General features: G+C 33.9%; 1 protein-coding gene across 1 annotated transcript in view; it reads left to right on the top strand.

Moving 5' to 3' along the window:
* The window catches only part of GPC5 (glypican 5), a 729,429-nt gene that overhangs the window by 19,677 nt on the left and 686,463 nt on the right, over positions 1-23,289 (top strand). Inside the window, exon 2 of the mRNA XM_063101519.1 lies at positions 5,510-5,671. Within this exon, the coding sequence (XP_062957589.1) occupies positions 5,510-5,671 (162 nt within the window). The remainder of the gene's footprint in view (positions 1-5,509; positions 5,672-23,289) is intronic.

The following is a 23,289-nucleotide window of genomic DNA, read 5'->3' as shown; positions in this document are numbered from 1 at the left end:
AAATGCCTTAGGTTTTGTCTTGGCCAGTGGTTCTCAGCCACGGGTGATTATACCCAAGGGGGACATTTAGAAATGTCTGGAGTCATTTAATCGTCACATCTAGGGTGTGTGCAGGTGTGTGTGTGATCACGCTTGTGCCATCTAATGGGTAGAGTTCAGGGATGCTGCTGAACCTCGTATCTGTTATAGGACAGCTCTCCCCACCCAAAATAATTATCTGATCCCAAATAATTATGCTGAGATTGAGAGACCCTCTAAACTTCATTAACTACTCTTTCCTTAGATGATCTTATCAAAACCCTCTGTTATTAATATCCATCTTGAGTTTCAAATGCCCAAACATATCTTCAATCTAGATCACATTCCTAAGCTCCAGACTTGCATATTCAAATATTATTTCCACATCGTCAATTGGATGTCTAACAGACTTCTCATTTTCAAACCTGAATTTCATTTCTTTCCTTGCAAGCCTACTACTCCTCCTTCTGTGTTCTTCTTTCCTGTTCATGGTACCAATTATTTAGCCATTTTTTTTCCTAAGGGTCAAATCTAAGGGTTATCCTTGATTCCTTTCTTTCTCACCTGTCAAATCCCATCCAAGATGTTTCTTTCAAAATATATACATGAACCTAACCACTTCTTATCACTTTCACCCTAGTCCTAATTCTCATTTGCAATACAGAAATACTGATTCTCAAAATAGCAAGTAGAACAAACTTTTAAAAAACAAGTCAAATCTGATTGTTACTCACATACTACCACTGTATCTCCTTTCTTCCACACTAAAAATCCTGAGTTTCAAGGATACAGGATAGAATTAGAGAATAGAATTTGATTTCCATAATTACTTATTTGTTTTATTCCATGTTGCACTCACAGCAGTTTCAGAATAGCATGAAATACAGTTTTTAGCATTTATCCTATTTTCTTCTTCAGGAGCTTACAGTATCTGTAACTTTCTTCAGTATTTGTTGTTGCTGTCTTTCAAATATTTTAATTCTTCTTGATTTTTCAGAAGTCTTATTTTTCATATTTTATTTCTCTTAAGGCATTACCTTTGTGTGACTGGAACTTGGTGCCTTCTAGTGTGTCTTCATTTAGAATTTTTTTCTTTCATCTTTAATTCTTTACTGGGTTCTGTCAACTCATATCTGTGTCTTTCTAATTATGATATATGTTGTTCTTTCATGTTTTCTGTCATTGTCTTTTAGCTTGTTTTGAAATAGTAAGACTAAGTTTTTGATTTTTTTTTTCTGAGCAGGTCTTTATGGGATGTTATTCTGTTTCTTATTCTCTTTTCTATTATAGTAACTCTGTGTGAGATTTGACCGCAGTATTTTTTGTTCATTTTATGTGAAGTTAGTTTTTTCTGAACATTTAGATTGAGACAGGCTTCAGAATAGCTTTTTTAACTTTACAGAGCTTCCTCTTCTGTTCTTTTTGTCAAGTGTTTAAACATATGGCTGCTTGTTTTCTGAGATTTCTCGGATTTATTTTCCTTCCCACTTTGGTCTAGTCCTTCTCCGTCTATGTCTCTTGGATCTCTCTGCTGTTGAATTTTGATGCCACTTCCAGAAGTTTCTGTGTGGGGGTCTGTCTTGGAAAGGAGCCTGTTGGATCTGTTTGAGAGTTATATGGGTTAGGACTGCTCTTATTCATTCTCTCTTTTCTCTCATGGCTCCACTGCACACATTCAATAACGGAGAGGGCAAAACTCTTGCAGTTCAGCTACTATTCTCAAGTTGCTCTGCTGTGCTTTCCTGTGAATTCCGTTTGCTGTTTTGGGTTCTCCTATTCTCAGGTCCTTCAGAATTATTACTCCATTGCTTCTTCCTCTACCTCCAGCCCTGACTCTGATACTGTGAAGAATTTGTGGCTGTTGCTGGCTTGTGCTCATCCTGTGTGTATTTTGATATTTGTGAGGATATCACGTCTTTGAATTTTGTTGGCTTTTTTTTTTCAAGTTTATTGCCTAGTTCTGTCTGATTTTATGCGAGGATTTGGAGGTAGAGAAAACTATGTCATCACTGCTACCTTCTTTCTAGAATGCCTCCCGATAACAGAAAGGAAGACATATTTATCAATCCTGCTGCTGCTGCTGGGTGAGGAATCAGGAGGAGCCCCATAATTCTGGCTGAAGGCCACTGTTTCATTTTTCACTTTGTTTTGATTTTAGGACTTTATTTTTTGTGGAGTTAGATTTTACTGATCAGCTACATGACTGTTTCTCCTGAGCCTTGGTTGGGTACTCTTGCTGTTTCGTAATATTCTGGGTTATACCATGTCCCTTGAAGCCAGGCTTTGAAATCTTTTTAAAATACCTCTTGTTACCATGTAGTATCTGTTTGGGTTCACACTAGCTTTGCTCTCTTGTGATGCCTGTTTGATTTACCACAGGAGAATTTCAGCAGCCTGGGATTTTTATCAACAAGCATCTTATTATGTCCTTTGTGCTTATACTGAGAACAAAAGGTAAAATATGGCCCTTTCCCTGAGGATTTTGTTTAGTTCATCTTGTCTGTATTTTGGACTGATATAGGAGAAAGGGGAACTGGTTTCTTGTTAACTCTTTTCCCCATTGACCGCAACCCCAATTCTAAGTTATTTAGGCATATTGTGTAGGTGATACTGATAAAAATGTGCCAATTAGAGGTAAATCAATCTTTGAATTATAGTCTTGATTGGATTTGAAATTTTGTTTTATGTTGTCCTTAGACACTTCCAAGATTCTAAATAAAAGTCTGAATTAATCAATGCAGACTCACATCAACTTGAGGAGTGTATTTGTGTTAAGTGGTCTAAATTGCTACAGATAGTTATTCGGAGTTTTTGAGATGTGATAGTTTCTATCCTATGTTATGTTTAGGGTAGCAATTTAGGCAACTTGTAGCATCTTTCTAATTGTACTTTTCATCATTTAAAATTGGGCAAAGAGGCAAACGGCAACTTTATAGCACTATATTTTAGCCTATATTATTTGAATAAAACTCCTTGAATAGTTCCTAACCTAAATTTATTTTCTTCCAACTTACTGAACAGATATCTTTTTTTTTTGAAACAGGAATAGAAAATGGCCAGTTGTGTCTTAAACCACGTATAGATTTGACTATTACTTTCCTCTCAGTGGAGTAATGATGAAGAACATAGCTTGTGAGTTAGTCTGCCTGTTTCCAGCTGTATGACATTGGACAGTTTCAAGCCTCTGTATGCTTCCATTTTCTTATATGTAACATCTTGCAGTAATGGTACATTTATCATAGGATTGATGTGTGGATTAAATGAAACAGTAAATATACATGTTAGATCCTCAGTATGGCTTAATGAATGATTATTCAGTGTTTATGATGTATTAGGTGATGTGCTGGGCAATTGGGATATAATAATGAACCAAAAAATCCTCCACTTTATGCTTTACAGTGTAAGTGGAGGAGCTAATTAATTAGTAATCACATTAAAGCATATAAAATTGCAACCATGATAAGTGCAGTGGAGAGGTATGTGGCCCTCTAGGAGCATGTAATAGGGACTTGAGCTCACTGGGAGGTTAAGGAAAGTTCTCCTTGGGAAGACTGAGTAAAGATCTAAAGAAAAAAGATGGGAATGAACTAGGTGAAGGTGTGTGTTTGCTACATATGTGAGTGAGCATATGTGGGCCAAAAATGTCCCAGACAGAGGGAAGAGCGTGGAGAATGGCTCTGTGGCAAGAGTGAACTTGGTGAATATAAGAAGTTGAAATAAGGTGAGTGTGAAGGGAAGGGGACAATGGCCGATGTTTCTGGCGATGAGGCTGGAGACGGAGGGAGGGAGGTAAGGAGGGGTCACAACTTGGTGGCCTTTATAGACCATGTTTAGGAATGTGGTGTAGCAAAACGGTGTTACGTATTTGAATTCTGGAGAGATATTTGCAATAATCTGTTATTATTATTATTATTCCCTAGTGGCCTTTCCAACACTGAATATGTTTATATACTTTAATATTTATTTATTTGTTCTGTTCCCCAATCTCTGTTGTTGCTCTTATCTGAACGCTAATTTGTCAATCCTTCCATTTAGGAGGAAAGCTGAGGAGATCTCTTTGTTTTCTTTCAGTTTTACTGTTTGAAGTAGAATTTGCTTTTGTATAACTTTAGGCAAGATAAATGAAAAACAATTGCCAAAATGTTACCTACTGTAACACTTATAAATATTTTATGTTTCTTAGACTTTATAAAATGCTCAAACGCTGTCATTTTTTGTTTGTTTAACTTAAAGAAACCAAAGCCAAAATTATTAGAAATTTTGGTGTCCCATGTTGGCAGGAAGCATCAGAATGATTTTAAATGTTTTGGTCTTACCCCAAACCAACTTTTGAAAATGTGAGACCTGAGGCCAATTCTGTGTGAAATATAAGAGCACTTTGGAAGGTAGCCGTTATGTGTATGCATTTGTGTATTGGTGTTTGTATGTGTGTGCATGTGCATATTTTACTTTCATTGATCTAAAATTGGTCCATGAAGAGCTACTGTGGGAGCTGTGAAGCTCCCCAGAGATCAAGGGCCACAACTTTTCTGCCCAGTGTAAGATAGGGGAATAACTGTGTTATATTATATTAAATAAACACAATTGCCCTGAGGGATGCATAAAATCCGGGTAGCCTTGGGATGCCCTGGAGCTCACACCATGGTGCTTCATCAGGGTTTACCTCTTCAGACAATAACTATTCCATGCACCATACCTTTTCCTCTTTGTCCTCTAGCATATCTGCTACGTATAAAGATGCTTGCCCTAGGTGCCTGCCTGTTCGGGGTGAGAGTTTTTAATCACACTAGCAAACGTTTTACTTTTGTAACCACAATTCTTGCATGTGTCTAATAATAACTTTCCATTTCATGTAATACACATCTGCACAGGATTTTTCTGAATATGAGTGGTAGGAATTGTGTCTAGCCAGCATTAGATAGAGAGTACAGTCTTGGATGCTGGATTTGGGTCCATGGGGGCGTGATCCCCATCATATCTTCATTGCAGATGATAGCATATTCCACAAGAATCACAGCATGGTGGGAGCTGAAAAATCAGGTGAAGTTTTTGATCTTTATTTGATGCATGAAATTTGATTTCATGTCCTCAGGAAAAAACAGTTGTTTTAGCCCATATAATTCTGTGTAACATATTTAATTCAAATAATTTCACCTAAACTCCTAAATAAGAAAATAAAAAAAATTTTTCCTGATTAGTTCTATACTTATGAAATAGTTAACTTGCTTTCTATTGAGTGAACATACTTAATATTTGACCAAGAAGTTAACGAAATATTTGAGGAAAGAGTTAATGGTTTAGAATATTTTGTTCATGGTTGTGTTAATGGGCGATAAATAAATGTTCTATTAGCAAATGCTGTAGTAAGTCAGCTCCTCACATAGAACACGAACCCTTTGGGTGCAGGGGTGATCATAATGCCTGACGTGAGCCATGTAATGTTTGTTAAATGTACAGGTAATCATCCTGGAAAATATTATATGTGTTTCAGGCCCTGATCTTCAGGTCTGCACATCCACAAAACCTACATGTTGCACCAGAAGGATGGAGGAGAGATATCTAATCGCAGCTCGCCAAGATTTGCAGCAGGTGCTTCAAACATCCAGCGCCACATTGAAATTTCTAATATCGCGAAATGCAGCTGTTTTTCAAGGTAAATGGGTCTTGAGTTCTGAAACTAAGGATTAGATTTGTTATGTAATTTGCCTATGATAGTTATACTGGCAAACTTGGCTGGGTGATTTCCTTACATTTGTATATTATTCTGCTATAAAATGAAGTTTTAGCTTTTTCTAACCTTCAGAGCTTGTTTCTGAGGTTGTTCTGGGCATATATATTGAGTTGGACCTGGAAAACTGTTGTATTCGTGAAATGGTGCTTGGAAAAATATGCCCCTATAGGATTCTTCCAGGTCCCCAGTATTCTGGATGTATGAACAGACATAATTGTTAGATTTCACAAAAAAATTCTATAACAAACTCTCATTGCTTTTAACTAGGTATTATAGATTTATTTTTTAAAATATGATTTGAAAAATTATCTGTCTAATTTCCTCCCTGAAACCTCATGTGGTTTTCATAAGAACACCAGTGTAATATATTAAAGTGCAGGCAAACTTGATAAATAGTAAAATAGGAAATATTAATTGGATGTTTAAGGGTCAGCAAAGACCAGAACTCAATCTTAATTCAAACAATATGTTCAGAAGTAAAATTAATGGGTTATAACATTACAAGGCACAGTGAAAAATAGATGATCTTTTTTTATTTTAGTCATCTCTTCTATAAAATTCCTTATTACTGCAATAAAATAGCCTAATTTATTTTTCTTTTTACAAAGCATTAACTATTCTGTATATGACTAGAATGAAAATATCTAGATTACACTGCTTTTCAAACAAATTTATTGCTTTTGTTCAATGCAGAATATAACTTCTGTTAATATTCTTTTTTAATAAGTATATTAATATCAATCCATTTAAATAATTTGTTTTGTTTACATACATAATGAAATCAGAAAGCTGATTAATTTTTAAAAGTATAGTTATTATATAAAACAAATACAATAAGTCACAATAAAATTTAAGTTGACTTAAAATGAAGTTTATGATGAACTGATGATTCTTTTGTAGAAACCATGAAATGTTAGATTTTAAGATGTTATTAATTTAGCAATTTAAAAAAAATGACTTAGAAAATAATAATCTCTGTTATGGGATTTATTCATGTGAAATTGTTGAAGGAAAATTTATTGATATACATTTTAAACCATCATTTGTGATTTGAACTGGCTGAATTAGAGGCTTTAACCACCTTACATAAAAGTATGTGATGATTATTTCACATGAAAATGATAATGTGTACCACATGGAAAATACATTTTAAAGGTAAGTGGGCAGTGAATAGACCAGTCAGAGCAGAACAGGAAGTTTGTGGTTATTGGTCATCTGTTTGAAAATGTGAGCTGGACTCATTGAAGAAGGCTTAAAATACCAACTTGAGTTTCAGAGAATCATTAAAGATTTTTGAACAGGGAAGCTTCCATATTTTTTCTCATCTTTCAATGTCAAAACTAAATCTCTCTAAGTAAGAATATATGATTGAAAAAGATCATGACACATCTAACCTACTTTTTTGCATACCAATATTAATTGTATAGGTGAAAGTGCCAACAGTGGCTAACACATAGGCACTTGATGTTAGCCAAACATTTTCTTCTGTGTTCAAAGATATAACAGACTTTTCACATATGAGAATACTTCAAAAAAATTCATGGAAAGATTCATATTTCTTTTAACTCTATTTTTCCATGAACTTTTTGAAGTGCCCTTGCATTCTTGGATAAGTTGATTAAGATAGAGCACATTAAGTTAAAAATACTGGGAAACATGGAATGTTTAGACTTTTAAGATGGGTTGAGGGGCTGGCCAGTTAGCTCATAGCTTAGTTGGTAAGGGTGTGGTGCTCATAACATAACACCAAGGTCCAGGGTTCGATCCCTGTTACTGGCCAGCCCCTTTGGCCTCCCCCAACAACAAAAAGGTAGGTTTAAACTACTGGAAAGTTTTGGTGATATTGCTAAAAGTTTGGTTATAAATTTTTAGTAGAAATACATATTAAGGTATGAGATTTTCTCTACCAGAGTGTCAGATAATTTTATGTAAATTTTCATTATTTTCTGTTTAATAAATTGTACCTGCTATATTTAATAGGTTGACTTTTGCTGTTTATTTAAAAATTAATAGAGACATTCTGAAATATAATTGGTTATAATAAATTACCATTTTCTCTCTTTGTGGATGCCAAGTTTTATTTAAGAATCATGAGAAGGCAAGACAAATTTAAAAGAAATTTGCCTAAAGGCTAACTTTACTAGAACAAATTCTCCCCCAAGTATACTCCCTTTTAATTTAATGAATAGAATAAATAGCTTTAGGCTTATTTCCATAAAAATGAGCTTAAACATATATGCTAAAAGCAATGCAAGAGATTACATTTGCTGTATCATAATGGAGCAAGCTAGGTTATCAATAAGAAAAATGCCCTTTTTCTAGTTTCTGTGCAATCAAAATAGCTGAGAACAGTTCAAAGTTTTTATTTTCTATTAGAAGAAAGAAGCCAACACATTTTATTGGGAAACATAGTCTGCTTGAGAGAAATTTAATGGAGAAATCACTTCAGTTCTCAAATGGTGTAAGTAGACTTGCTACATTTTGATCTTTTAATTTGCAAATATTTCATTTATATTTCCTAGTTTAACAGTACTAATCTGTTCTTTTAGTGGTATTGTGGGTTATAAAAGATGTTGGACTGGGATGATCTCTTCCCTTTATGGATATGACAGGACCCTGTGGAAACATATTTTTGCGCAACCCCTTCAATATAGCCAATGGGGATGATTACTTGGGTCTGTGGACTTGGACCCCACTCTACTGTTAGATGAAGACTGGGAGGTTGGAAGTGCATAGGAAGAGAGGAAGCTGTGATGGCAAGTGATGCTAGAAGAAACATAAGGTTATCCTATGCACAAATCACACTTAGCTCTGGAGTCCGCTGCCTGGGAACATAACATACTAGAATCGCCTCTGGGACCACTCTAATACTTTTTTCTTTTAAGGAATTTGTTGGTGTTTGTTTCAGTCAGATTTCCACAAAATATAAAAAGCATCTAAACAAAGATCTGTTGTCGGAAGAGCCCATAATTATGACCTGGAACTTCTGTATATACTAAAGGGCAGTTTTTCATACAGCATCTTATAAGGTAAAAAGAATAAGCTGATATTCCTATGTCTGTGGCTGTTCATAAATAAGTTGTGCTGTTTGCAAAGAGAAATGCTGGCTTTGTCACAGTGTAGACATAACTGTTCTTCATTTTCAGAGGCTTAATAATGCTCATGAATAAAGCAGAACAGCCTGGGGTAATGCAGGAGTTTGTTTCCCTTTGGCTGTTTTACTATGAGTGTGAGATTGCCTGCTTCAGAAATATTTTGGAAATATTTTTTATAAATGTTTTATTTATTTATACTGTAAAGTATGCTGTGACTCAGGAGGAAATGGGGGATTGACAGAGAATATATCATCCACTTTAAAAAAACAACTCTTATCCAGCTTTCAAATTTGTCAGTTTTAAAATCGTTATTCAAATAAGATGATAGAGTTCAGCTTTTTAAGTTTGTAACTATACAAAAATTTCAGCATCACTTTCAAAAATAAAATGAAGGAATATTTGGGAGGTCACTATTGGGAGCTTATGTTTTGTTTCAACACTGAGAAGATAAGATTATATTTTTTCTTAGAGATATACCTTTCCCTATTTCTCTCATCTTCAGATATGCTCACATATATCTAGAAAATATGGTAAAACTAAATTTTTATTCAGGAAAACTTCCAGTTTTATATATGGCATTTAAAAAATAAATGTTATTGCAAAAATCTGAGTAATAAATGATATTTAAAACAGGAATGATTTAACATTTTAAAAATAATTTATATCTCTTGGCTAATTAAATTTCATTTCTTGATTATAAATACTTGAACGATTGGCAAGCTTGTCTTCTCGGGTCAAAATGTTAGATTCAGGTATTTAATTAAAAATAAATTTCCATTTTTCATAAAATATAGTAATATGTTCAAAATGAGATATCTTATTTTTTTAAAAAAAGGTGAATTGAGAATGAGAATATGAATATAATTGATGGATTTTCCTCCTTAATCTAACAGATACTAGCTACTTTAAAATGTATAGCTAGTGTGTAACTATTGTAAAACTAGAGTAAAATGTGTATATGTATACATATATGTTGTCAAAGACACAGAATATAGTTAATGTTTGAATATATTAATGTATAGGAGGGTAAATAGATTTATATAAGTGGTATAATATTAAGCACAGAGTACATTAATCTTATTTTGTTCACTCAGCTATTCTTTACAAAGGTGGATAATAATTAAAATTGTTCTTTGAAAGAGCAATATGTTCAAGAGTAAAATAATTATTCTATTTCTTTTTTGCATATTTAATTTATTTTTTTCATATTTTATTGTTACACAATGTAATCATTTTTGTGGCCCTTCACTAAATTTTCCCCAATCCCTCTCCCACTCCCCCTTTCCCACCTCTGGTAGCCTCAGTTCTTTTCTCTCCTTTTGAAAGTTCAATGAATTATTGTGATTGTTGTATTTTTCTTTTCTTTACTTTTCAGCTCCCACTTATGAGTGAGGATGTGTGGTATTTCTATTTGTTACCTGGCTTGTTTAATTAACATAATTTTCTCTAAGTTCATACATGTTGCTGTAAATGGCAGAATTTAATTCCTTTTTATGGCAGAGTAGTATTTCATTGTGTGTGTGTGTGTGGATATACCACTTTTTCCTTATCCAGACATCTGTCAATGGCCAGTCTAACTGGGGTGAAACAATATCTCAGTGTGGTTTTGATTTGCATTTCCATGATGCTGAGTGATATTGAGCATTTTCTCATGTGTCTGTTAGCCATTTGTATAACTTCCTTCAAGAAATGCCTATTCAGCTCCTTTGCCCATTTTTTATTTGGGTTACTTGGTTTTTACTGTTAAGTTGTTTGAGTTCCTTGTACATTCTGGATATTAATCCCTTGATGAATGCATAGTTTGTGAATATTTTCTCCCATTCTGTAGGTTGTCATTTCACTGTTAACTATTTCTTTTGCTGTGCAGAAGCCTTTTAGTTTGATACGATCCCATTTGTTTATTTTTTCTTTTGTTGCTTGTGCTTTTGGGGGTCTTATTCATAAAGTCTTTGCCCAATCCTACTTCCCAAAGTGTTTCTCATATATTTTCTTTTAGTAGTTTTATAGTTTTCGGGTCTTATATATAAGTCTTTAATACATTTTTGAGTTAATTTTGGTAAGTGGCAAGAGGTAGAAGTCTAGTTTCATTCTTCTACATATGAATGTCCAGTTTTCCCAGCACCACTTATTGAAGAGGCAGTCCTTTCCCAAACGTATGCTCCTGTTACCCTTGTCAGATATCAGTTGGCTGTAAGTATGTGGGTTAATTTCTGTGTGCTCTCTTCTGTTCCATTGGTCTGAGTGTCTGTTTTCATTTCAGGACCATGCTGTTTTGGTTACTATAATTCCATAGTATGATTTGAAGTCAGGTAGTGTAATTCCTCCAGCTATCTTTCTATCTGTCTGTCTGTCTGTCTGTCTATTTTTTTCTCTGTATCGCTTTGGCTATTTGGGGTCGTTTGATATGCCATATTGATGTTAAGATCGTTTTTTCTTCTTCTGATATTCCATATCAATGTTAAGATTGTTTTTTCTATTTTTGTGAAGAATGTCATTGGTATTATGATGGAGATTGCATTGATCTGTAGATTGCTTTGGGTAGTATGGACATTTTTACAATGTTAATTCTTCCCATCCAAGAGCATGAAATGTCTTTACATCTTTTTGTGTCTTCCTTTATTTCTTCCAGCAGTGATTTGCTGTTCTCACTGTGGAGATCTTTCACCTCCTTTGTTAAATTGATTCCTAGGAATTTTATTTTTTTGGTGATTATTGTAAATGGCTTGCTTTCTTGATTACTTTTTGTGCCAGTTCATTATTGGAGTATAAAAACACTACTGATTTTTGCATGTTGATTTCGTATTCTGTAAATTTGCTGAAATAAATTATCAGCTCTAAGAATTTTTTGGTAGAGTCTTTAGGTTTTTCTATGTATAGCAGCATGTCATTTGCAGACAGGGACAATTTTTGTTTGTCTTTTCCAGGCAAAGGATGCCCTTTATTTATTTGTCTTGTCTGATTGCTCTGGTCAGTACTTCCAATACTATGTTAAATAGGAAAGGCAAGAGTGGACATCCTTGTCTTCTTCCTGTTCTAGGATGATATTGATGAAGAATTTGTTATATATGGCTTTTATTGTGTTGAAATGCTTTCCTTCTACACCTAATTTTCTGAGAGTCTTTATCATGAAGGGATGTTGAGTTTTGTCAAATGCCTTTCCTGCATCTCTTGAGATAATCATTTGGTTTTTGTCCTTGATTTTGTTGATGTGGTGTATCACATTTATTGACTTGTGTATGTTGAGCCATCCTTGCATCCCTGGGATGAATTTCACTCGTTCATGATTGCTGTGGATTGATTGAATTGTGTCCCCCAAGGTTCATGTATTGGAAGCTTAATTCCTACTGTAAGTGTTGAAGATGGGAAATCTTGTTATGGTAATTGAAAGGTGGGGCCCTCAAGAGGTGATTAGATTATAGGACTGTACAGTAGTGAATGAATTAATCATGGTGGTCAGAGACATGTTTCTCAGTCTTTTAAAAGAAGTGTGAAAGAGGAGTGAAAGAGGAGTTTGGTTGTTTGCTCTCTCTGCTCTGAAATTTCTGCCACATGAGACCCCTGGGTCACTATTGCCACCACCAAGACCCTCACTAGAAGTGTTCCCTGGACTCTAGGCTTCCCAGCCTCAGAAATTGTGAGCAATAAATTTTGTTTTCTTACAAATTACCAAGTTCTGTGTATTTTGTTATAAGCAACAGTAAAAGAATAAAACAGTGGTATATAACTTTTTTGGTGTGTTGCTGTATTCTGATTGCTAATATTTTGTTGAGGATTTTTTTATCTGTTAATCAGAGATATTGGCCTGTAGTTTTCTTTTTTGTTGTTGTGTCTTTGTCAGGTTTTGGTATCAGGGTGATGCTGGCTTCATAGAATAAGTTTGGGAGAATGGCCTGTGTTTCAGTTTTTTGGAATAGTTTGAATAAAATTGGTATTAATTCCTCTTTAAAGGTTTCATTGAATTCAGTGGTAAAGACACCTGATCCTGTGTGTTTCTTTTTTGGGAAACTGCTGATTACTACTTGTCATTGTTTGTTATTGGTGTGTTCAGGTTTCCTATTTCTTCTTGGTTCAGTCTTGGTAATTTGTGTGTGTACAAAAATTTATCCATTTCCTTCAGGTTTTCAAATTTGTTGATGTATAGTTCATAATATTCTCTAATTATTCTGTGTATTTCTGTGGTGTTGGTTGTAATGTTTCCATTTTTATTTCTGATTTTTTTTATTTGGGTCTTCTCTCTTTTATTAGTTAACCTAGCTAATAGTTTGTCTATTTTGTTTATCTTCTCAAAAAACCAACATCTTGTTCCACTGATCTTTTGTATTTTGGGGGGTTCTCTATTTCATTTATTTGTGCTCTGATCTTAATTATTTCTTTCTGTCTACTAATTTTGGGGTTGGATTGTTCTTGTTTTTCTAGTTCTATGAGATGTGGCATTAGGTTGTTTATTTGAAATCTTTCTGTTCTCTTGATGTGTTTATTGCAATAAACTTCCCTCTTAGTATTGCTTTTGCAATATCCCACAGAATTTGTTATGATATGTCTTTATTTTCATTAGTTTCAATAAATTTTTTGATTTCCTTTTTAATTCCTTCTTGGACCTATAGGTTGTTCAGGAACATGTTGTTTTATTTTATGTATTTGTATAGCTTCTAGGGTTTTGCTTGTTATTGAATTCTAGTTTTGTTCTATTATGGTCTGAAAGATACTTGAAATGATTCCGAGTATTTAAAATTTGTTGAGACTTGATTTGTGACCTAACATGTAGTCTATCCTGGAGAATTTTCCATGTGCTGGTGAGAAGAATGTATATTCTGTAGTTGTTGGAGGAAATGTTCTGTAGATATCAGCTAGGTCCAATTGATTTAAAGTGTAGTTTAAATCTTGTGTTTCTGGGTTGATTTGTTGCCTAGATGATCTGTCTAGTGCTGAGAGAGGGGTGTTTAGGTCCCCAACTATTATTGTACATGGGTCTATCTCTTTGTTTAGTCCTAATAATATTTGCTTTATATATCTGGGTGCTCCAGTTTGGGGTACTTATATATTTATGATTGTTATGTCTTCTTGCTGGATAAATCCCTTTATCATTACTTAGTGGCCTTCTTCATCTCTTTTTATGATTTTTGGTTTAATGTTGATTTTATCTGATATAAGAATAGCTACTCCTGAACATTTTTGTTTTCTATTTGCATGGTATGTATTTTTCCATACCTTTTCTATTAGTCTGTGTGTGTCTTTACAAGTGCGATGAGTCTCTTGAGGGAAGCATATAGTTGGGTCTAGCTTTTTAATCTAATCAGCCAGTCTGTGTCTTCTGAATGGGGAGTTTAATCCATTTACATCTAGGGTTGTTATTGAAAGTTATTTTCTTAGTAGTGGCATTTTATCAATTCTTGTTTGGATGTTTTGAAAATCTTTTGTTCCTTTCTTCTATTTTTATTATTTGTCTTTGATGTTTGTTGTTTTTTTTTTTGAGGTGGTGAGATTTAGTTTCTTTCTCTTTCTCATCTGCATTTTTGTTCTACCAGTGGGTTTTGTTCTTTCTTGTTTATTCGTGGTAGTGATTATTGTTTTTCTGATTCCAGATGCAGGACTCCCATGAGAATTTCTTGCCAGGCTGGGCATGTGGTGGTGAACTCCCTCAGTTTTTGTTTATCTGGGAAGTACACTATTTCTCCCTCATTCCTGAAGAATAGATAGCCTTGCTAGGTATCGTATTCTTGGCTGGAAATTTTTTCTTGTATTTTAAGTTTATCATCCCATTTTCTTCTGGCTTGTAGAGTTTAAGTTGAGAAGTGTGCCGTTAACCTGGTGGGGACTCCCTTATTGGTGATTTGACACTTTTGATGCTTTTAGGATTTCCTTTTGTCTTTGAGCTTTGCCAATTTGACTATAATGTCTCTTGGAGAGAATCTTTTTGGATTGAATTTGTCTGAGGATCTTTGGGTTTCCTTGATGTGAAGGTCTGTGTCTCTCCCTATACGTGGGAAGTTTTCAGTTATTATTACCTTGAATATGTTTTCAATGCCTTTTCCTTTCTCCTCGCCTTCTGGAATACCCATGATTTGGATGTTTGTGTGCTTAAGGTTATCTTATAGCTCTCTTAGGTTTTTTTCATTTAAAAAAAAAATCTCTTCCTTTTTTTTTTTTTTTTGTCTGCCTGGAATATTTCTAAAAGACTATCTTCAAGATCTGAAATTCTTTCTTCTGCTTCCTCTAGCCTGCTGCTTAAGCTCTTGGCTGTATTTTTTATTTTGTTGTATGAAACCTTCAGTTCTAGAGGTTCTGCTACATTTTTTTAAAGGTTTTAATATCTTTGTAAATTTCCTCTTTTGTATCCTGGGTATTTTTTCTCATTTCATTGTGTTTAATTGAGTCTTTTGATGTCTCACTGAGTTTCCTTAGGAGTGTTGCTCAGAATTTCTGTCATTTCAAAGGTTTCTTGTTCTACAGGGTCTGGTCATTGAGAATTACTGTATTCCTTTGGTGGAGTTATATTTTCTTGGTTTTTTTTTTTGTATTTCTAGTACCTCTCCCTTGATGTCTGGTCATCTGGTAGAGCAGTTGCTTCTTTTATTACTCTGGAGTGGGCTTTTAGGAGAGAGACTTACTTTTCTTTTTCCAGTCTCCACTGGTGACTCTCCTTGTGTCGATGAAGTGAAATGGGTGGTGGGCTGCCTGGATAGTCCCTGTGGCTGCTACTCTGGTGGCGAGCCTCCCTTGTGGCAACAGTCACTGTAGTCATGGCTGTGGTGGACTATCCATGTGGAAGTGTTGTTTTGGGCATGCTCCTGCCTTCCTCTGGGAGGGGTGCTTGTCACAGTTCCTACTTAGGACCACTAAATGACATACTTTGAAATAACTGGAGATTTATTTGTTGTTTTAATGGTCTTGAAAATGCATAGAACATTCTGGCAGCATAGCTTCAAAGGAGCTACAAGGGAGCAGCAGCCACTTCCTGTACTTCCAGGTGCAAGTTGTGGTTGTTTTTAAAGTGTCTTGGTATCTTTATTATAATGTGAGAAAGCACATATTTTTGCTCTCAATACTTGGTGACTTTTCTTTTTTGAGGTTTTTGTTTTCTACTAATTCTGAAAGTTGAGAATCTTCTTGTTTTGAATTACATAACTTTGCCACTTACTAAATATGCACCTTTGGTAAGCTGGATTTCTCTGAGCTTTAGTTTCCTCCTCTCTAAACTGGGGAGATGCCTTTGCCAGAAGGCAATAATGCTATTTCTAAACTAAGAATTGCTTTATCTAAAGTTTGAGGATAAGAGAAAATGTAGTCTTAGGCTGGTAGTGAAGGGGAGACTTGTTTGTTTCTATCTATAGCACTTAGAGCAGGTACTCAGCAAATTTAATTAGATGAACTGCAAGAATAAATGTATGAATGAATATTATTTAGCAAGAAGATGGTTCTTGAATGAATGAATGGTTCTTAGCCAGAAGGTGGTTCTGAAGTAAAATGAGAGATTTCCTTTTTCTGTCCCTCTCTCTCTCTCTCTCTGTCCTACTGAGCACCTACCATATGTCAGAAATATCAGGTGCTTAGATTATATAGAGTGTTCAAATATTAAATCTATTTTACTTTTTTGGTTCCTTCAGACTTCTGGTATACCAATATATGGTTATTTGTTTACTAATTTATAAATTAGAAAGGGATACTTTATAGTGTTTCTGTCATTGTCATTCCAAATGTGATTGTACTTATTCCCCTTTCATTTTTAGGCAGTGTATGGTTTAGTGTGTTATCTCATACAGCTGCTATCAATGCAATTGGTCTTTATCCAACTGTCCTTTATCTCTGAAATGTTAAAAATTGGTTTTTTGAATCTGTGTCAGCAGGCTGCTATTAAGTATGAAAAACAAGTAATTTTCCTGTGTTCTAGATAAAAGTTGCAAGAGCTTAAATTACTTTTTGGCTGGAAATAAAGCTTGCTTTGCATGAAACATTATCTATCTAAAAAAATAACTACAGGCCTAAAATCAGGTTTACTTTGCCAATTTTTTTTAAACTTTAAGAAGTTTTAGTTGTTTTAATCCTGACAGATGATAGTTATGATAATATCACCTGTGGCTATGGTAATCTCATTTATCAAGCCCAGCTACTTGCTCATAGTAAACTAAACAATTTTTTCTTGTTTTTATATTAAACACATCTTAAGTAAAATCTTTTCAGTGTGAGAAATGTACGTTCATTGCCTAGAAGATAACTGGACATATCAGATTAGTATTATTTTTTTATCTTTACATTAGTTTAATCTTACATTTGCATAGGGGATCATAGGGATGATTCTTAAAAGCTACCTATGTGTTGAGTAAAGGACAGGATATTTGAGAGATTACAACTAGTTATGATTCTGAGATTAATGTGTCTGTCTATCTATCTGTCTATCATTTTCTGCCTATCATCTATCCCATTCATTCATTTAATGTGATTTGTAAAATTTATTTTTATAGATATGCAACATTTGTTCATTTTTCTGTTCATGGTCATTTCAATAATTCCAACATAATTTTGCACTTAATGTTTCAGTGAACATTCATGATCATGTCTCCATGGGTACATGTTTCTCCAGGATTTATACACAGAAGTACATTTGTGGTTTATAAGCTATGCACATTGTCAATTTTACTAGATATTTACTAAAATTGCTTTTCTAAGTAGGTGAACCAATTTAAATTCTCACCTGTAGTTTGTGTGCGTTGTCCTTGTTCCATATCCTTCCCAATGCTTAGTATTGTCAGAATTTAAAAGGTTTTGCTGAACTGATGAATTTGAAGTGGTATCTTGTTTTCAAAATGTGTGGTTCCTTGATTACTAGGGAGTCTGACTTTTTTCACATGCAGTTCTTTTATTTATTTTTATGTTCTTTATTTTCCCTTATGAATACATTATGTGAACATGTACAAGGGGTCTTTGAAAAGTTCATGGGAAGATTTGTATTGAAGTATTCTCGTATATACACTTAGCGGATAGGTTCCATGTTGTATTTTGTTTGTATTTGAAATTTTTTTGCTATGTACAGATTTCACCTTGGATTTCTAAATCTTAAAATTTTAACTAAAATATTTCAAATTTCTTTCTGTAGAAACCCAAGCTTTCAACAAATTTTCTGCACATTTTATAATATATTCTGTTTAAATATTTTTTCTCATCTTTCTTCAGACTAAATGTTTAAAAAAAAATAAAATAAGGTGAATTAAAAAATCATTTTTCTAAATTCTGTGTAGAAATATACATCAAGGAAAAGTTGTAACTATTATGTAGTATCATTTTGTAGTTAAATATTTATCGATTCTTTAAAAAATCTTTTACTTCATGGAACAAACTTTACCATTATATTGGTAATGATATTTAAAACTTGCCTGCTGTAAAAAGTGAAATTCATGCCTTTCTTGTTTCTAGTTTAGCCCTATGCACTTAATATCTGAATATGGGCCTTTTTTGTTTTCCAGTGGTGTCAACTAATATATTTTGTGAATGTATGTTTTGAAATTAATATTTCTATACAGTAAAAGTAGTGTATTCTATTTATAAGAGGCTTGTAGAAAGAGAAAGATTGAGGGATCACTTGAATATATCTAGATATATTTTATGTAAAGAACAAAATTACTGTAAAAGTGAGTAATATTGTTACAAATTATTACTATTCTATTACTATTACAAATTATATTAGCAAATTTTGTTGAAATATATGCTGATGTACTACATTACTTATCAGCTCTTCTGATAGGGCATTTTTTAATAGCTGTTTTTGTGTCAATATATTCAGTTTTTGGAGCGCTGACTTACCCCTGTAAATATCTAATGTAACTAATTAGTTTTAAAAAATAATGTTGTATTTTGAAACCTTACAGTTTTATGTATTTTAAGACCTTACAAAATTTTACCTAAGATGGTTAATGATCTCTATAATTAGTTTTACAGGAAAGATAAAATAATCACACTATATTTAAAAACTCAGGAATATATCTGTTTTCACCTCTTAACAGTTTTTCATGAGATATTAATTAATGTTTCAGTGTGGTTGTTGTGTGGCATATGCCACATGACAACATTTTGTTCTTCCTTCTGCCTTGTTGTCAGAGTACCACGTTTTTGGGGTGACCACCCTCAATGGCAATGTGCTTAGGGACAGGGAACTCTGAAGTAGCTAGCTATAGGTGATGACATGAAATGGAATAGGAAGAGTGCATATAGTTTGAAATAGCTTTTGTGAGAAATGGGACAGAAAATTAACCAAAAAACATTCAGAGTGCTAACACTGGAGACAACTAATTAGTAGTAAAAATCAGTATGTATGATGGTAAGACTGTTTTTGTTTCTTAGCCCTTTCCAGTGCCTACGGAGAACGTACAAGAAGAGTAGTGCTGATACGTTGTTGAACAGATAGAGTGAAAGGTTATGGGTGATAGGATACCCAGTCCTCCATCCAGCAAATATTTTGGGGGCTCCCTATATGTGCCAGCATTGTTTTAAGGGCTTGGATGCATCAGTGAACAAAACAAAGATCCCTGTCCTCGTAGTTAGCATTTCAGTCAGGGAAGGTAGAAAAGAAAGAACAAAGAAACGCAATAGAGATATAAGTTTGGATCTATTAAATGCTTTGGAAAACTGGATAGAGCAGGATTGGGGGACTGGAAATACTGGAGGGTTGAAGTTTTAAAGTGGATAATCAGAGAAAAGATGACATTTCAACAAAGATTTGAAGAAAGTGAAGGAGTTAGTCATGTGAATGTCTGGGAAGAGGGAATAACCCTAAGATAGGAGTGGGCTTCAGGTGTCAGAGGAATAGCAATGTACAGGGGGGCAGGGGGTTTGGAAAGGATATCATACAGACAGTAGGGGGCAGGTCTTGCGGAATCTTTTAGGCCTTTAATCTGAAACAGGAGTTTTTCCCGTAGGTGTGGTTGCAAAATAGTTACTTTATCTAGTCTTTGACCAGTCTGTAGAGGGGCCGTGGTGGACCTAAGAAAAACAGTTAGGAGTTTATTATAAAAATGCAGAAAAAAACATCACGGTGACTTAGATCTGGGAGTTAGTAGTAGACATGGTAGGAAATGGCCAGATACTAGATACCTCACGATCATTAGTGGACCCTGGACACAGTTGGAAAGGAATTAAAGCCAAGAGGGGCCTGACTGTGGTAAATATACCAAGGTTGCATCTGGAATATAGGTGCTTGAAGTGTAGTGGAGTTAAAGAAGCCCAGGCTGTAGGATCAGTTTCTACGTGGACTTTGGAATCTCTGTGGCTGTTGGCAGGGTTGGAGTGAGACAAACTGTGACTGTTTCCATGGATTTCTCAGTGAAAGAATGACATTGATTGGTGTGACACCAATTGCTTGATTGTCCAGTTGAGGCTAATATTTGACACAAGGTAGAAGAGTAAGGGTCTGGAACAGCCAGAAGATTTCCAGTGCCTCTCTACTGTCTAGCTCCGTAAAGTGATAGAAATGTTTTTTCTGTTATAAAATATATCTAGATATGACAATAAAATTAATTTTGATAGAATAACTCATGATTCTGCACAATGAAATATATTGCCAATATTCAGCATAATTTAAAAGTGAAGGGCATTTTAAATAAATAAACAGTAATAAATAAAATCAACTTGCATGAAATTTATAAACAAACTTTTAACATTGAAGGGAGAATGCATAGAGTGAGACACTGAATTAAGCTGCATGATCAAAATTGTGATTTCTATATGAAAAAATTGTTTTAAACTTATTTTAATTATAAAGAAATAACGTGATTATATAAAAACTGAAAATAAAATTATTAATCAGTAGCCTAATTAGCAAATAAGGATATGTTATGTACTTAAGTAAGGCTCTTGGGACTCAATTTTGAAGTCTTGGTGGTAATTTTCATAACAGCAAGAACACATTTGCAATTTTTATATGAATCAAAAATAACCAAATTCTGTTTACCAACAATATTAATAGTTATCAATCATTAAAAAATATTTTTATTATATCATCTCTTAATTAATTAGAAATATTTGCTGTTTATTTAACTGGCATTACTGTCAAATTAAAAAAATTTAAATGACATAACAATTGTAAACTATGAAATGCAATTTGTTGTATTAAAAATATGGAAATGTTCTCAATATGTAAGCCATTTTTTTTTATATAGCCCTGGGGGGAAAGCAGATTAAGATCAAAATATCACACCATCATATATAATATTTGATTGGTAAAGTGATAAGATATAACAGAAAATAAAATACCTCTTTTTCCTCAGACAAATAGAGAAGTTAAATTTTATAACCATTCCTCAGTGTGGCTGTTCATGATGGGAAGTTATTCATGCATATCTTTATGATTTTAGCATAAAATATATCTAGCAATAAATGGAATATAGATGCTATAGCTTTTATGCAGAAGGCAAAGGGCTTGAAATGGCATCTGAAGTTCCACAGAGTTATAATAGTAAATAAAGGGTAATTGCTAGATAGCTATGTTGTACTTATTTTATTCCAGGGTAATTCTGCCTGTGGGCTACTTTTGTATAAGCAAAGATAATTGAACTTCTGAACCTTAAAGGATATTGTTTTCTTGTATTATTTATTTGACTTCATCCCCTCAGGGTTTAATGTTAACTTAGGAAACGTATTCAATATTATTTTCCTTAAGTAGAAATACATTGAAAATAATCCATAATAGAACAAACACTGGTCTTTGTTGTGAGAAACATTTGCTGTTGTGGTAGAACAGCTAATCTGCTTAAGAGTTTAAGAACAAGGGCTCTAGAGAGTCTGGGTTTGGATGCTATCTCAAAACTTGCTATCTGGGCCTCACTTTCCTTGCTGGGATAGTGGGATAATAATAGTACCTTCCTCTAAGCTGTAATGAATGAGGATTTGTTGAGATAATCCCTGTAAAGTTCCTAGCTTGGTGCCTGCTATATCATAAGCACTCAGCATATGTTAGCTTTTTTTCTTCTTCCTTTATGGAGTATATTCCTGTATGGAATATATTTTTCTCCAATATTTGATAGGCAGTACAACATTTCAGGGCAGAAAATGTCTAATGGCTTTTCTATTATGGGGAATAGAATGAAGGCAATTGTCACATTATCAGAAATGCTGCAATGGGCAGGTGGGAGAAGGGCCTTGGTAATCCAAACTCCTAGATCCTTTCTTGGATGACTGTGCGCAGTGGGGTTGCTAAGAGTCATATTATGAGTGCTTGGGGTTATGGCCAAACATATTCTCCAAATTGGTGAAGACAAGCCACTGAGAAAAATTATTTGGTGAATAATAATAATTGGCACATTTTAAGGCAGAGTTTTCTGCTGCCTAGCTGGTAATCAAATGAAATTTCAAATTTCATTAAGTTGTATTAAATTGTAATGTCTTGACTCTCACTCTAATAAAAACTAACATGAAGACCAAAACCTAAGGTTTGACTGACAGAATTATGCAAATGGGCAGAGTCCATGGAAAATTATTCAGTGGCTGGCTTAATGAATGCTATAATCTTATTAGTGTCCTTCTCCAAAAGAGACTATCTTCACATACAAGAAGCTTTCAATTTTGATACCACTGATTTATTCTGATCACATTCAAGGATGTTTGCAGTTTATGTTGGTGTATTTTAACAAAGCCAAGCCTTTAGATTATGCATTATGTGAATTATTGGAATCACTAACTTTAAGTTAGTCCTTTTCACAACGTTATGGAATAAATAAATGCATAGCCCTTAGAGCAATGTGCACGTTTGGTGATTGATAGAATATGACATAAAATTTAATGTAAGGTATCATTGAATTACTTTGGAGGCTGATGGTCATTAAGACAATTTTTATTTTGGTGTAAATGTTGGTAATCATTGTTTCATAACATTATAAAACTATCTGGTAATTGCATTTCATACACGCTGAAAATGTGAAACATTATTGTTTATGTGCCAGGCATTATAGAGAGTTTCCTCTTTACATGAAGAAAGACAGTGTGGAGAGAGATGGGCATTTGAAATCTCTGGAAAGTATGATGTGTGAATCCTCTTCTCAAATCATAGTTAGAGGGGTGGGGTAGAGGTCTGTCCATTGGCTCACGAAGGAACTATAAATGCTGTGTTCACATTCTGATTTTTAAAATCTGTGTCTAACATGCTTATTTTCTAGCTGTAGTCCCAGGTCAATACTTGAGGATGATCCAGACCAACTGCTTGATCTGTTTTTATTACAAACATTCAAAGTAGTTTTAATAAAATTATCTATGTATTTGGCAACCCCTCAATATATTTAGTATATTTGTAACTTTAATACAGTCATATATTTTGAATGCAGATTAAGAATATATTTAACAATTGGTACAGTTATTTGAGAAAGCAGTTTGACAACACTTAGTTAAATATGTGTTTTATACTGGGTATATATATTGGAAATTTTTTTTTAGAGACCCTTAAGAGACATGTACAAGAGTGTTAAT

This window comes from Cynocephalus volans, chromosome 7, assembly GCF_027409185.1.
Source record: "Cynocephalus volans isolate mCynVol1 chromosome 7, mCynVol1.pri, whole genome shotgun sequence".
NCBI classification, from domain to species: Eukaryota; Metazoa; Chordata; class Mammalia; order Dermoptera; family Cynocephalidae; genus Cynocephalus; species Cynocephalus volans.
The sequence above is the reverse complement of the archived record's forward strand: the minus strand, read 5'-3'. Positions and strand labels throughout refer to the sequence as shown.